Consider the following 16,988-nt stretch of genomic DNA (forward strand, 5'->3'; position numbering starts at 1 on the left):
AAAATACCATATGGAATTTGGAAAATTACCATATGGAATTTGTAAATGGTCCATATGGAATTTTTAAATAGTTCATATGCAATTTGATAATAGTCCATCCCATCTGAAATTTTCCAGGTGGACTTAAGGGAGAGTTCAGATGGGATTTTTAAGTGCCTTCTGCATATACCATAAAAAATCTGCTTCAGATTTCTAGTAACACATTAACCCCTGGCGGTGAGTTTACGTGGCAGGAGGTAGTAGCCTTCTGCTGAGTTCTGTAGCATCAAGGTCATGTATGATACACTAAAGTGGGTGGTATTATAGAAAGGCAGACCAGTATGAAGTGCAGACAGATGAACCTTTGCAAAAGGTAAGATAAGATGGACGTTTGGAATAAAGAATGATCTTAATACGAAAATAATGGGTCCATTAAGCACAAAATACCCAAAAAAACTTTTAACCTTTTGCTCATGGGCTAGCCAAATAGCCAATGAAAAATGATGTTTCTAACACAACTAGGCATTAGGTTATTTGAAAATTACCTGGAAGTTGATGTATTAGGATGTATTCAGAAATAGCTTTCAAAATGTGTTCTCTGACTGACAATATCGAATAAGGTTTAGGTTTTTCTTGTCCCCATTTTCTGTCTTGCATACAAAACCTAATCTATGATGGCATAACTTAAGTCTTTTTCATTTCACTGAAAGTTTGGTGAGATTTCACAGATATTTTGACCAAAACTTGTATCGAAATTCTTTAAGACATTTCAAAAGGTTTCAAATAAATAATGGATATGAATTAAACAGGACTTTATTAACCAGGATGATATTTCAGTTTACATGAAAACACAGATGTTGTAATCATATGACATCCAAGGCAAGAGATATGAGAGTTAATAATAATAATAATAATAAAGACATTATTTAGATATTTTTTATCTGGGGGTGATGGGTCTTACTGCCTAACTAACGGCGCTGTTGTTGACTAACAGTATAACAAAAGTCAAATTTTCAGAAATATCACACACAACTGGCAACCAATAATGACACTTTCCTGCAAAGTAATATTATAAAATAAATGTTTTGTCAGACTTTACTTACCCTGATATCTTTTCTCTAATAAATTCAAATTCTCACAAAAGAAATGGACCTTTTTCAAGTTTCATTGGCCTACATTTCATTTGGCTGGAAAGTGATGAAAGCTGGGAATGCCAAAATTGGGTTAAGTTGAAATATTATCCTTTAACGAAACAAATTAAAATATACTCTGCTGTTGGAACTGTAAAGCAACATTTTGTTTCATTCAACAAACCTATCTGCCACATGAACCTACTTAAACATACTTCGGCATACCTCGACTACCACTGCATTACAACAAATTCAAATGTATGTCAATGGAACATGAAAATGCGTCCGTTTGCTAGTGTCATATTTTCATTTCACCAGGATAAAGACAGTTAGTATATTAATTACACAAAATAATGGAAGAGTGTCGATATATGCTGTCAAATGTGTGAGATATTCCTGAAACTTTGACTACTCGTTCCGATGTCAATGACATTGGAACACACTATATAAGCCTGTTATTTGGATAGCAAGACATAGCACTTAAACAAAAACAGCACGTGCTATATCTTACATCGTAAGACTATTGTGAACATGTAAACATATATAAAATATATAATAATATCATGCATTGAAAAATTCAACTGAAAATGATGCAGAATTACGGAAAAGCATCCATTTGAGACATTGGTTATGACTTTAAGAAATGGCAGGAGCCTCTCTTATGTCACTGTTGTACTGCATACTTGATTTTTGATTAATATACAAACTATGATTCAGTTGTGGTCTCTTAAATTAGTACTTGTTCCATAAGTAACCATGACAAATGCTTATCATGATATAATTACTTTTATTTTACACTGAATTTTACAGTAACACACATAGAATATTTTGATAATATACACAATAATACCACTCATGTTATTGAAGGATGATTCTACTTGTGGGCCAAGAAAACTCGGCAAAGATATGACTATCTTTGATAGACATGGGTATCTGGCAACAATTCCCACCAGTGATCTATACACTGTCCCATCTTAAATTCTGGAAGTTAGTCATTTTGGAGCTATATAACTTCGAAATCATCCTGGTTCAATAACTTGTCATATTTAGCATGTTAGATGCTACTGAAAAGCTCTTTATGGCACAGAAAGCAAAATACTAGTCCTGGTGTTCAGTTTTCATACAGATTGACCAATTACGTTCCCATCGACTTTGCATTCAAGCTATTCTCATTGCCGCGTATTTTTCAAATGGTTATTGAAAGTCATATGCCGCTTGATAATTCAAATCACTATGTTTAGCAAGCATGCTCATTCCCATCAGTTTCTGTTGCGCGACGATTCATTGGGCAAGTACAAAATTTTCACCAATCAGAAAGCTCTTTACAGTGATCACTTGTTATGTAATAAACAAAACAAATACTTATTAGAAAGCTCGTTGTGGAATGGGACTGGACAGATCATTGTAAAAAAAAGTTTCAGAGACAATATTAAAAAAGGGTCCATATCGAGGAAAATCAGATTCCATGTGGAAAAAAGTGCTTATGGATTAAAGTTGCAACTTTATTACATATGGAATTTTCACTTGCTGTGAAGTACTTATGGAATTAATATGGAATAAATTGTCTGATTCCATAAGTTGTTCAGTCCATATCTCTTTCATATGGATTCCTGAAGTATTCCACATGGAATCCATTAGAAATTTCTGTATGGATGGCTAGCAAAGATAGGGCTATGTATTCTATTGAAGTTAAGAGGCTGATGAAAGAAAACTTTGATGTACATAAAAGTGAATATTTTGTTGATTAAATCTGCTGATCTGATATTAGAGAGGAAGTAAATTGGAATTATAAGGATTAAATGATCCTGGTTGGGTATTTATCGATGTGCAAATTTTACTTAATGACTAGTTTACATAAAGTCCTTCGAACTTTATTTACTTTGTGATTAGGTAAAATTTACACATCGATAAATACTCAACCATGATCATTTAATCCTATATTAAACAGTAGTCTGTTCACATACAAAACAGAATTCACTAAATGTTTCAAGTGGTTTTCATGATAATTTTATGGCTATAAAATGTTTTACTAGCATGTAATCAGCACTCTAAAGCATATACTTTTAAAAGTTTTGGGATGGTACCAGCTTTTCTATTAAGGCATTGTGGTGGCAGCTTGTAAGGATGAAATTATCCTGGTTTTCTCATGCTAGTGTTACTCAATACCAATTCCCCCCCCCCCCCCAGAAAAGACACCATGTCATGTTAGGGACCCTTCCTCTCAACCTAATTCCCCCAGGATAGGGCACAAGGCTAATGTAGGCCCCCTTTTTACACTGCTTCCAGTCCCCATGTAAAGGACACCAGATCAATTTTGCAAAGGTTCAGTTCTCTCCCCCATAGTGTTAACTTCAGTACCCTTAAATAGGATGGCTGGCTACTGTAGGACACTTCCTTCACCTCCCCCCATTTCCCCTGGAATGAACACCAGGCCACTGCTGCATTGTTCCTTCCCTCTGCATACTGTTCACTTTATTTGTTCACTAAGCAGGTCATAGGGCCCCTTCCCATCTCATCCCAAGTCCCCCTAGATAGGACACCAAGCCGTTTTACAGCCCTTTTTCTTCCTCCACCCCAATCCCCCTGGATAGGACACCAGGTCACTGCTGCAGGGTTACTTCCCCCACCCTTTACTGCTTATTTCAGTCTAATAGGACACCAGGCTAGTATTATAAAGTTCTCTCACTCCTCCTACTATTTCAGTTCCACTAGATAGGACACAAATCCATTTCAGGATTTTCCCCTGCCCTATAGTCCTTCTGGATTGGATGTTAGGCCATTGCAGGGTCCATCCCACTCAATCCTATGTAACCCTGGTTAGATTGAACACCAAGTTGTTGCAGACATCCCCCCTCTCTTCACTGTTTAATTCAGTCTCCCTGGACACCAGGCCATTACAGGATCTTGCCCACCCATTCCCCTTGGATAAGATGGGTATGGATGTGTAGGTGAATCAGCTAGAGCTGTCCATGTACCCTGAATGAAGTTAGAAAAGCAACGAGTATCTCTTTTTAATAGATTTGCTAGCCACTAGGCTATAGGACTCCCTATGTATAAATACAAAAAAAGTATGCATGATTTGCTGTTGAGCTTCATCCTTTACATTCTCATTGATTTTCTTTACTGATTTGGTGAAGTAGTTTCCTTTAGAGAATTTAGCATGTATTTTTGTGTGTGCATGTGCATGTCTTGGTTAGTTATGTAATTTAGGAATGTAGTCATCTAAATTTTGATTTTGATTTTTACCTACTTGATGTACATAACTAATTTAACATAATATAGGCCATGAGCTGAGATACTGTGTGAGTGATTATTAATATTAAGATATAATATGGGTCATGATCTGAGATACTATGTGGGTGATTATTAATTTAATATATAATATTGGTCATGATCTGAGATACTCTGTGGGTGATTATTAATTTAATATATAATATAGGCCATGATCTGAGATACTGTTTGGTGATTATTAATTTAATGTATAATTTAGGCCACGATCTGAGATACTGTGTGGGTGATTATTACCTGTACGAAAACTTCCACCCTGACTTTAACCAGATTCCAGGTGGAATTTTAAAGCGAACTTCACTAAAAGCCTAGATTCCACTTATTATAAATTTTAGGTGGGTTCAGGGCAGATTCAGGGTGGAATACAGCCCGAAATATGTAAATTAGTCCGTCTATTACTAGGTGGAATTTGTTTATTCAGCCTACTAGGCAGAATTAGTTTATTCCGCCTACTAGGTGGAATTTGTTTATTCCGTCTACCAGGTGGAATCTGTTTATTCCGCTTATTTAGCCTAGATTCCCCTTATATAATCACTTTTAGGCAGATTCAGGGTGGAATATTGCTTGAAATTACTGTTACTAGGCGGAATCTTTATTTCTGCCTAATTACATGGAAATACCTGCAGAAACCCCATCCAGTAATGAAAATGTCAAGGCAGATTTCATATGGGTTTTTTTAAGCATTTTCTGAATAAACCATAAAAAATATACTTCAGATTTCTATTATGTATTAAACTGCCTAATAATTTTTTAGATATTATTGGGAATCAATTTTAAATATTCACAGTAATATTTAAAATGGATCATAAATTTTATTTTGACAGACATTATCAAATAAGATTTAGGTTTTACTTATCCTAAGGGGCAATGCTATTTTCTTTCTTGCATATAAAATTTAATCCAACATGGCATCACTTAGTAATATTCATTTCACTTTAAAGTTTGGTGAGATTTCACACATATTTTGACCAAAACTTCCATTGAAATTATGTTGAGGTCTCACTCAAATTTCTTTGAAATATTTGTGAGGTTTCACACAAAAAATGACTACAACTTTTGTAAGATTTCACTAGAATTTTGATCATTATATAGTATTTTACTGAAGTTTTTGTTAGTGTTTCAGCCATTTCAAAGAAATAATGGATATGAATTAAACAGGACTTTATTAACCAAGGTGATATTTAAGTGTGCATGAAAACAATTATACTGATGTTGTAATTATATGACATCCAAGGCAAGAGAAATGGGAGTTAATACTAATAAAAACAATAATAATAATAATGACTTTATTTAGAGAAGGTAATTCAATTAGTTACATAACTGGGGCCCCGAGTGGCCGAGTGGTCTAAAGCGCTCACCGTTCTGGATCACTGCCATCTCACCTCTGTCTGCGTGGGTTCGAGTCCAAGGCTTGGCTAGCGTGGGTATGTGGGAAAGCCTGCCAGTAGCTTCTCGTGGGTCGGTGGTTCTTCCCTGGGTTTTCCAGGGTTCTTCCTCCACCAGTTATACTGGCCGCCATGTATAGCCTATCTTGTGCTGAAAAATGGCGTTAAACCCTAGAACAACAACAAGAACAAGTTACATAACTAATCTACCTTGAGGCCTTCTATCTGTGGTGTACAACATATACAGTATATACAACATGATATGAAGTATCTGACACTAAATAATTAAGTGGTTTTAAAAATCAAAGTATCAAGTCTGGAACATATGCAAAGGCATCTGTGAACACATAAACATATATAAAATATTAAATATTAATCTGCATTGAAAAATTCCGCCGTGAAAATAATGCAAAATTACAGAAAAGCATCCATTTGAGACAATTTGATTATGAAAAGAAGAAAAGCTAGGAGCCTGCCTTATGTCATTTGTACTGTAGACTGGATTTTTGATTGCACAAACTATGATGCTGTTGTGGTCTCTCGAATTAGTCCTTGTTCCAAAAGCAGCCGCGAAAAACGTTTATCATGATATAATAACTCTTATTTTACACTGAATTCCAACACACCAAGAATATTTTGATTATATACACAATAATGCCTCACGAGATTGAAAGTAGATTCTACTTTTCGGTCAAGAAAACTCCGCAAAGATATGACTATCTTTGATAGGCATGGATATCTGGCAACAATTCCCACCAGTGATCTACACGTTGTCCCTTCTTAAATTCTGAAGTTAATCAGTTTGGAGTTGTATATTACTTCGAAATCGTCCCGATTCAATTCCATGTCCTATTTAGCACGTTAGCCGCTACTGTAAAGCTCTTTATGGCACAAAAAGCAAAATGCTTGGCCTAGCGTTCAGTTTTCATACAGATTGACCAGTTATGTTCCCATCAAATTTGCGTTTAGGGTATTCTCCTTGCCGCACATTTTTCAAATGGTTATTCAATCTCTCGTCCTGCTCGAAAATTCGAATCGCCATGCTTAGTAAACATGCTCTTTCCAATCAGTTTCTGTTACACGATGATTCATTGGGCAATTACAAAATGTTGACCAATCAGAAAGCTTTATACAATGATCCTCTGTTAAACAATAAACGAAACAAATACTTATTTGAAAGCTCGTTGTGGAATGGGACCGGATAGAGCATTATTTAAAAAAGAGTTTCGGAGACGATATTAAAAAATGGGTCCATATTGAGGAAATTCAGGTCAGGAGAAAAGCAAAATTATGTTTTAAAACAGAAAACAAGATGAAAACTTGTTCGAGGGCAGTTAAATCCAATTGAAGTTAAATAAAAATACAACAACAACAACAACAAATTTGAAAAAGAAATTTAACAAGGAAAGCTGTGGAAAGAAGTTATTAAAAAAATTGTGTCCAAAATAAACAATAAAAATTTACAGCTATCAGAAACAGGAAATAATTTTAAATGCTGCTGAAAATCATTCAAATTGTACCAGAAACTATAAATTGTATTATATCTTATTGATATTTTTATTGAACTGTCAGTGATATTACAATCACAAAATATCACTATATTTTCAGTCATTTAACTTTACAGACACACAAAAGCCAAGTCCTAATTATGCCTTCTTTAGTGATGTTAATGACTAAGTTCTTCATTCCGCCTAGATGTTGGTTAGAAAATAAACTAAGTCCTGATTCCTCCTTTCATATAATAGATGCCAGTGACTAAGTTCCTAATTCCACCTAGATGGTGGGTGGAAAATCAACCAAGTCCAAAATTACGCCTAAAGATGTATTTATAGCAGGAATTTGACAAAAGTCCATCTTAGAGTTAGACGGACTCTTAGATGAATTCATCTTTGACTTTTCAAATTTTCCATGTCCGCCTTTGTAGTAACCAGATTTTTAACATTTTAGGCAGATTCCGCCTGGAGTCTGCTTAAGTTCCAGGTGGAATCTGCCTAATTATTTCGTACAGGTAATTTAATATATAATATGGGTCATGATTTGAGATACTGTAGTTGATTAAACTTGTTGAAAATACTTATTCGTCATTGATATCACTGATGCAGATCATTCTATCATTTACCTGTCCAATTTATTTACAAAGTTTTCCAAAATGTTTTAAGACAAAATTGGAAGAATTGTATTCAGCTATTCTTTTTCAGCAATAAACACTGTTGTTGCATGCAGTTTGATGTATTCTTACTTAGGAACAATGATCAACACTAGTGTTTACGTTTGAAAATTTGATTCTAATGTTTGTCTTACAGCATTCCAGTAGGTTTTTAGTAACTGAATTTTGACTGTCAGTTTGTCTTACTTAACAAGAAATAAGGTATCCATAAAACAATAAGCATTTGACCTCAGTGTTTGGCATTCATAAAGACATACATGATCTACAATATAATTTGATGATATTTAATGAGAATATTATTATCCCCCTCATAAAAATGGTTTCATAATGGTTGCTAGGTTTTATTTGAATCATTACTTAGGAGTCAAAATGTTTGACATAGAGCTTAGGAAAAGAGTTTAAAGGTTTTACCTGTCCAATTTCCTCAGTTGGTCATGCATTTGCATGATACAACTTTCTCTAAATCTTGTTGAAAAATATTTTAACCAAAAAGAAAGCTGCATTAATTTATTTCCAGTAAAATTTCTAAGTGTGAAGTAAAGATTTTTATTTGAAACATTGAGTCAAGTTTTATGATGGAGGGGTCAAGCATTGAATTTTTTTAATAAATGTGGTGGGTTCTTTTGCAGTATTGCTATTTGCAATAAAGACTTTGCATATACTGATCTTGACTGTTGTGGTTCAGATGCAGGTGACTACTATTGATCTAGACTGCTATGGTTCACAATGAGGTGACTACTATTGATCTTGGCTACACTAGTTCAGAACTAGGTGACTACTATCGATCTTTACTACTCTGGTTCAGAATGAGGTGACTACCATTGATCATGACCTCTTTGGTTCAGAACAAGGGGACTACTATCAATCTTGACTATTATGGTTCAGATTGAGGGGACTACTATTGATCTCAACTACTATGGTTCAGAAAGAGGTGACTACTATTGAACTAAACAATTATGGTTCTGACTGAGGTGGCTTTCGATCTTGACTGCTATGGTTCAGAATGAGGTGACTACTATTAATTGTGACTGCTTTTATTCAGAATGAGGTGACTAATATTGATCTTGACTACTTTGGTTCAGAATGAGGTGACTAATTTTGATCATGACTGCTGTGGTTCATAATGAGGTGATTTCTGTTGATCTTGACTGCTATAGTTCTGATTGAGATGACTAATATTGCTCTCTGGTTCAGAACAGTGTGACTGCTATTAATCTTTACTATGGTTCAGAATGAGATGATTATGATTGATCTTGGCTATACTAGTTCATAACTAGGTGACTACTATTGGTTGTTACTACTATTCTGGTTCAGAACGAGGTGACTGTTATTGATTTTTGCTACTTTGGTTTGGAACAAGGTGACTACTATCAATCTTGACTACTATGGTTCAGATGGAGGTGACTTGTATTGATCTTTACTATGGTTCAGAATGAGGTGACTACTATTGATCTTGACTGATGTGGTTCATGAGGTGTTTACTATTGATCTTGACTGATGTGGTTCAGATTGAGGTAACTACTCTTGACATTGACTGTTATGACTGATGGAGGTGACTGCTATTGATCTAGTCTACTGTGGTTCTGATTGAGTTTATTACTATTGGTCTTGACTGCTATGGTTCAGAACAAGGTGACTTTTTTATTTTGACTACTTTGGCTCAGAACAAGATGACTACTATTGATCTTGACTACTGTGGTTCAGAATGAGGTGACTATTATTGATCTTAGCTACTATGGTTCAGAGCAAGGTGACAACTAGTGATCTTGACTACTGTAGTTCAGAATTAGGTGTCTACTATTGTTTTTGACTACTATGGTTCAGACTGAGGTGACTACTGTTGATATTGACTACTCTGGTTTAGAACAAGGTGAATATTTTTTATTTTGACTAATCTGGTTCAGAATGTGATGACTACTGTTGATCTTGACTAATATGGTTCAGAATGTGGTGATTACTTTTGATCTTGACTACTCTGGTTCAGAATGAGGTGACTACTATTGATCTTGACTACTCTGGTTTAGAACAAGGTGAATATTTTTCATTTTGACTACTTTGGTTCAGAACAAGGTGACTACTGTTGATCTTGACTTCAGTGGTTCAGAATGTGGTGACTACTATTGATCTTGACTACTATGGTTCAGAACGAGGTGACTAATATTGATCTTGACTAATATGGTTCAGAACAAGGTGACTACTCATCAGGGTTGGCCTCTCTTTAGAGAAGCCTCAGACTACAAAGATTGCAGTATACATGTTTTAATACTTCCTGTTATAGGCTGAGCAGTATCGTGGGATGAAGACAGTGTTCCAGAAGACCTTGTACCTGTTACAGCTGCTGATCAGAGAGAATGTGAAAGTCAAGGGAAGAATCTTCAACAGGCTGGACACACTGCTGGATGTCCAGGTTGTTCCATCTGATCTGGCTCTAGCACTTAAAGAGGTAATTAACAGAAGTCTAACCTTTCAAAGTTTGTTCATACCTGGGTAAGATTATCTCTATTAAATACTCATCTGTCCTAAACAGCCACTTTCTTTGGATTTGTTTCAATGAAATGCACAGAAAGTGAACTCGGTTAAGGAGCAACTGGTAATAAAAGACCACCTGTTCTGTTTTCCAGATGTGTGACTTAATACAATTTGACTATATTAGGCCTATGTAAGATACAAATTATTAAATACATGCATTTGTTTGAGGACCACCCCTTGGAAAGGACTAAGTGACCTCTCAAGTCAGTTTATACATTTCTTCACATTCTTGATTTAAGGTAATGAAAGTGGTTGTTTAAGCCAAGTGTGATTGCTTATTGAAAGTGATCTTTCATGTAGATTAAATTCTATAGATGTCTGAGTCATTGGACAAAGATAAAGTGTAATAATTAGTACAGGCACTGTACTCAAAGGACAAGTTTTGCAATTTCTGTTAAACTATTTATTGCCAGTCAACAGACCATCTGTATGATGGTGCAAGTTTCCAGGTAAAGAAGATCATCAAGGTGGCATCAGGCCGTACTTTCTCGAAACTTCTCAACAGTTTTCCATAAATTGAGATTTTGCATTATCTTGCTTGTACTAATAAACACTGGAATTTTTGAAAAGGCAGATATACAAGAAAGGGTGAAAACAACTTGACAATTTTAAAATTGTACTTGTTTTGATCGTTTTACTTTTAATAATATTTGTAAAAAGTAATGGGATATTCCATAGAGATGAAATTAACAATTACAGAAGAATGAAAAATACTGTAATTACAGTCAAAATCCTTGATGCCTGCTTAATGTTCAGTAAATGGCATACTTCCAAACCAAACAAAAGAAAGGCACCACAAACACTGAATTGGATGAAGAAAATTGGAATATTAAGTGAAATTGAGTTCAGAGTACCAATACAGACATGTTTTACAATCAATATGGTATATCCAAGTTGATATTTCCATATTAACAGTGAAGTTTATTTAGTCCTAATTATTAATTTAGTATAACTATAATAAATAAATTCAATGAGCAAATTTAAAATAGGATAGATTTCAGAGATCACCACTATTTTATTGAATTAATATTAGTTTTTAGTGAAAATTCTGCATTCCAAATTATATTCATGAAATTCTTAAAATTATTAATTTTTTAAAAATTAAATTTTGAACAGGATGTTTTTATTTGGAGGTAGTAAGATAGAAGAGTACTTTACCAGTGATACCTGATCTCAGGGTGCAACTTAAGTTAGGATTCATGGGGGATTCTCAACAGGGTCATGAAGGGTCATCAGAAGAAAATCAGGGTTGGGAGGTCTTATTGTTGGCTAGTTTAGTTTTGTAGCAAAAATGGTTGTGATCCACTGTACTATTGCATCAATGTGAGAGACTGGTGCGATATAGTTTCTCAATGAAAACACCAAGTTGCTGAAGAAGAACCAGTCAGACTATAAATAAGTGAAAAGTAATGGCAGAACTGAAAAGAAAAGAAAGATGAAGAAAAAAAAACTGTTTATGGTGATCATTTTGGTAACAAGTGTTGAAAGTATTAAAGGTTCTGGAATTGGAGGAATTGATACCATTTGTTCTCAATGGACATTAAATGTTGATGACTGTACAGGGTTGTATAGATTCATTGAAAAATGGAGCAGTTGATGAATAGAAGTTTTTTTGTTTACTTTTAACTAATGTATTATTGATTTTAGATATGCTGCCTAAATTATGAAAAAGTTCTGCTTATATTTCTTTCAAGCATGCCCATAGGCTGACATGTCTGTGTAATTAGAATATTTGTATCAATTAGTAGAAATATATTTGACAATTTTCAGGTATTTATTGCCAATCAGACTAACTGTCTAAAGGTACGAGCCAATCAAGTAAAGAAGATTGTTCTGCTGGCATCAGAACATCAGCATGAAGCCCCAGAATTCCTGGAACTGCTCAATGTCCTGGTGAAAGTTGAGGGTCTGGACTTAACAATCAAGCGTAACCAGGCACTGGTCATGAAGTATGTTATGCAGAACTTCAAGAAGTCAGGATATGTCCTAGATCAACCCCGTGAAACTAAGTATGCACCTTCTCTGACTAATATAAAATTCTGAGCACTGGGATGCTAAGCATGTACCTCACTTGACTAATATAAAATTCTAAGCCCTGGGACACTAAGCATGTACCTCACCTGACACTTATATAATTCTAAGCAGTGGGACACTGAGTATGTACCTTCTTTGACTAATATAAAACTCTAAGCCCTGGGACACTAAGCATGTACCTTCTCTAATATAAAACTCTAAGCTCTGGGACACTAAGCATGTTCCTCACCTGACTAATATAAAATTCTAAGCCCTGGGACACTAAGCATGTACTTCACCTGAGTAATATAAAATTCTAAGCTCTGGCACGCTAAGCAGGTATTTCACCTGACTAATATAATATGCTAAGCCCTGGGACACTAAGGATGTACCTCACCTGACTAGTAATATAAAACTCTAAGCCCAGGGACACTAGCCATGTACCTCATTTGAATAATATAAAATTCTAAGCCCTGGGACACTCAGCCGGTACCTCACCTGACTAATATGAAATTCTATGCCCTGGGACACTTAGCCTGTACATCAACTAATATAAACTTCTAAGCCCTGATACACTAAGCATGTACCTTCTCTGACTAATATAACATTTTAAGCCCTGGGACACTAAGCATGTACCTCACCTGACTAATATAAAATTCTAAGCCCTGGGACACTAAGCATGTACCTCACCTGATTAATATAAAATTCTAAGCCCTGGGACACTAAGCATGTACCTCACCTGATTAATATAAAATTCTAAGCCCTGGGACACTAAGCATGTACCTCACCTGACTAATATAAAACTCTAAGTGCTGGGACACTAAGCATGTACCTCACCTGACTAATATAAAATTCTAAGCCCTGTGACACTAAGCATGTACCTCACCTGACTAATATAAAATTCTAAGCCCTGGGACACTAAGTATGTACCTCACCTGACTAATATAAAATTCTAATCCCAGGGACACTAAGCATGTTCCTCACCTGACTAATATATGAGTAGCTCTTTATAAAGTACTGTTACATAGTATTTTTTTCATTTGTGCACTTTTAAAAAGTTTGTTTATTTTGTGTTTTAACATTAAATGAAACAAAATATAGCCATTATATTTTGATACAAGTGAGTCTTATAAAGTAGGGCAAGGATTCTGTGTCCCCTAGGATCATGGACACAAGTTAGTCTTATAAAATAGGGTATATAGGAATCTGTGTCCTAGGACCATGGATACAAGTGAGTCTTATAAAATAGGATATATAGAAATCTGTGCCCAAGGACAATGGACACAAGTTAGTCTTATAAATTAGGGTATATAGGAATCGGTGTGTCCTAGGACAATGGACACAAGTTAGCTTATAAAATAGGATATATAGGAATCTGTGTGACCAAGGACCATGGACACAAGTGAGTCTTATAAAATAGGGTATATAGGAATCTGTGTGACCAAGGACCATGGACACAAGTGAGTCTTATAAAATAGGGCAAGGATTCTGTGTCCTAGGACTATGGACACAAGTTAGTTTTATACCATAGGGTATATAGGATTCTGTGTGCCCAAGGACGATGGACACAAGTTCGTCTTATAAAGTAGGGCAAGGATTTTGTGTACACAGTTTCGTCTCATAAAACAGAGTATATAGGATTATTGGTGCCCATGGACCATCCATCTGTCTTTCCTACTGTCAGTAGCACAATTTTGTGAATATTACTAGTCTTGGAGTTTTTGATGGATTGTAGGATGACTTTGTAGATATATTATGTCATCAGTTTAGCTGAAAATGTGCATATGGACAAAATTGCTGTGACTCTGAAATGTTTAACTTGCCTGGTCATAAGGACAAGAGAGCTACAGGTCTGGTCATTCATCTGTCATGGCCAAGAGAGCTACAGGTCTGGCCATTCATCTGTCATGGCCAAGAGAGCTACAGGTCTGGTCATTCATCTGTCATGGCCAAGAGAGATACAGGTCTGGCCATTCATCTGTCATGGCCAAGAGAGCTACAGGTCTGGCGATTCATCTGTCATGGCCAAGAGAGCTACAGGTCTGGTCATTCATCTGTCATGGCCAAGAGAGCTACTGGGTCTGGTCATTCATCAGTAATGTATCTTTGATCATCCATTCAGTTATTTACTTCCTCTTCTAAAAAACTGCTTGCCCATTTTACACACAAACACACAATTATTGAGATAACATTCTGTCATGAAGACCATTCAGGTCTTGTTCAGTGAATACTAATTGGTTGTCCAGTATGACCATTGTTACTAACAAAATTCTTTAAATGCCAGTCTTCAATTAAATATGGCTGTCGCAACTGAAAATAGCTTCTAATAAACAGAATTGGACCAAATTATACTGAAAGTATTGTAGGTTAAACTGTAAATGGCATTTCAGGTTATGCAAATTATGCCAACCTACCATCAAATATGACCATTTACTAAATACTGAAACATATTTACACAGCATTATGTCTGAAAACTGTTTAATGGAATTTGACCAATATTGATACAGAGCATCCTTTTGTTGAAGCCTTTCAGTATGTATGAATTATGTTGATGTGTCATAAAATATTAATGGCATATAAAAATTAGAGAAACCTTGAGGCAGTTGTTTTCATAGCATTGTAATTAGCAGCACTCAAAGAAATTCCTGCAGAATTCTACTGACCCAGATTTCATGGGTATTTTGCACTTGGCTTTTAGGTTGATGTCAGCTGGGTGGGTGATCACAGGCTCACTTTTGTTAAGAAAGTTATTGCCCCTTTTTGATTTGCAGCTAAATACAGTGCATTACAAAATCTTGTGAGAACTGCCATTTCACAGTTTTGAATAGATTGCCATGAAACTTGGTATAGTCATAATCAGAAGATGTGTGTATTGACAAAGTACTTTGCTCCTGTGAATTTCGTCAGAGTTATTGCCTTTTTGGACTTGAAGCTGGATATATTGCATAACAGAATCCTATGAAAACTAGTTTCACAGTTTTACAATATATTGCTATGTAGTGTATAATAGAATATTGAGAACACTTCTGTTTTCACAGTTTTCAATGAATAACTATGTAGTGTATGATATAATATTGAGAACACTTCTATTTTCACAATTTTCAATGAAAAACTATGTAGTGTATGATAAAATGTTGAGAACACTTCTATTTTCACAGTTTTCAATGAATAACTATGTAGTGTATGATAGAATATTGAGAACACTTCTATTTTCAGTTTCCAATGAATAACTATGTAGTGTGTGACAAAATATTGTGAACACAAATAGTTTGAGAGATCTCAATTTATTACTGTGTAGTGTGTGACAGAATTTGTGAATACATGTAGTTTCACAGCTTTCACTGATTTGCTGTTTAGTGTGCGATAGAATATTGTTAACACAACTAATTTTAGTTTTTGATAGATTGCAATGTGAACACAAGTATTTTCATTGGATTGCTATGTAGGGTGTGACAGAATCTTGTGAACACAACTATTTGCAGTTTTCAGTGGATTGATATGTAGTGTGTGACAGAATCTTATGAACACAACTATTTGCAGTTTTCAGTGGATTGATATGTAGTGTGTGACAGATTCTTGTGAACACAACTATTTGCACAGTTTTCATTGGATTACTATTTAGCATGTGACAAAATATTGTGAATACAATTACTATTGCAGTTTTTAGAGGATTGCTATGAAACTTGGTACATCTTATTGTCATTCTCAGAAGAACTCACTGATCAAATGTCTTAACCACACCACAACTTTCAATTTCTACCACACATCATTTTAACTAGTCCAAACCACACTCACACTGAAACAAAGGTCAGTCCATTTTTTCTGCCTATACTGCCCTCCTCCTGGTAGAAAAAACAAGGTGACTCTCTTTTTGGAGCAGTTTTTGAATCTCCTGGAGTATGGAAATTTGATAGGTAGCACCCTGATTATTCTTGGAGATTTCAGCTTTCACTTGACTGTCCCGGAAACCCAAACACATCAGAACTCCTGGATTTCATTCATGTTTTCAACCTCAAACAGTCAGTTAACCAACATAAACATGGTCACATTTTAGACTGGATTCTTCATAGACCTGATAATAATATTCTACAGTCCTCCCTGACATCCCACGAACTTGCATCAGGTCTTCTCTGCATTATATGCCATCTTGATGTATCAGTCCCTAGCCCTCTACATTTATTTGCTACTAAGAGAACCTCCATATGATAAATAGAACCAAACTAATGCATGACATCCAAGCAAACCTAACAACTTGCTTGCTTCCTACAGTAGAACAACTCGATAACTGCCAGCATTCATTGCTCGACAAACATGCCCCAGCCACCAAGTGCAGAGTATCAATTCAAAAGTGTTCTCCGTGGTATAGCAGTCTTAGGGACCAGCTTCGCACTGCTAAAAGAGACTGTCGTAAAGCTGAGAGGCTTTGGCTTTCCACCAGACTCACTATTCATAAGCAAATCTATGAAGCCGCTAAGAAGAACTTCACAGACATAGTCC

General features: G+C 35.4%; 1 protein-coding gene across 4 annotated transcripts in view; it reads left to right on the forward strand.

Annotated features, from left to right (window-relative positions):
- The window catches only part of LOC149779968 (inositol 1,4,5-trisphosphate-gated calcium channel ITPR2-like), a 187,233-nt gene that overhangs the window by 42,899 nt on the left and 127,346 nt on the right, over nt 1-16,988 (forward strand). For all 4 annotated transcript variants that reach the window (XM_089936684.1, XM_089936686.1, XM_089936687.1 and 1 more), the window contains 2 exons: nt 10,228-10,392; nt 12,249-12,487. In XM_089936684.1, the coding sequence (XP_089792810.1) occupies nt 10,228-10,392; nt 12,249-12,487 (404 nt within the window). The remainder of the gene's footprint in view (nt 1-10,227; nt 10,393-12,248; nt 12,488-16,988) is intronic.

This window comes from Sinohyriopsis cumingii, chromosome 16 (assembly GCF_028554795.1).
Source record: "Sinohyriopsis cumingii isolate HCF-2022 chromosome 16, ASM2855479v2, whole genome shotgun sequence".
In the NCBI taxonomy this organism is placed as follows: Eukaryota; Metazoa; Mollusca; class Bivalvia; order Unionida; family Unionidae; genus Sinohyriopsis; species Sinohyriopsis cumingii.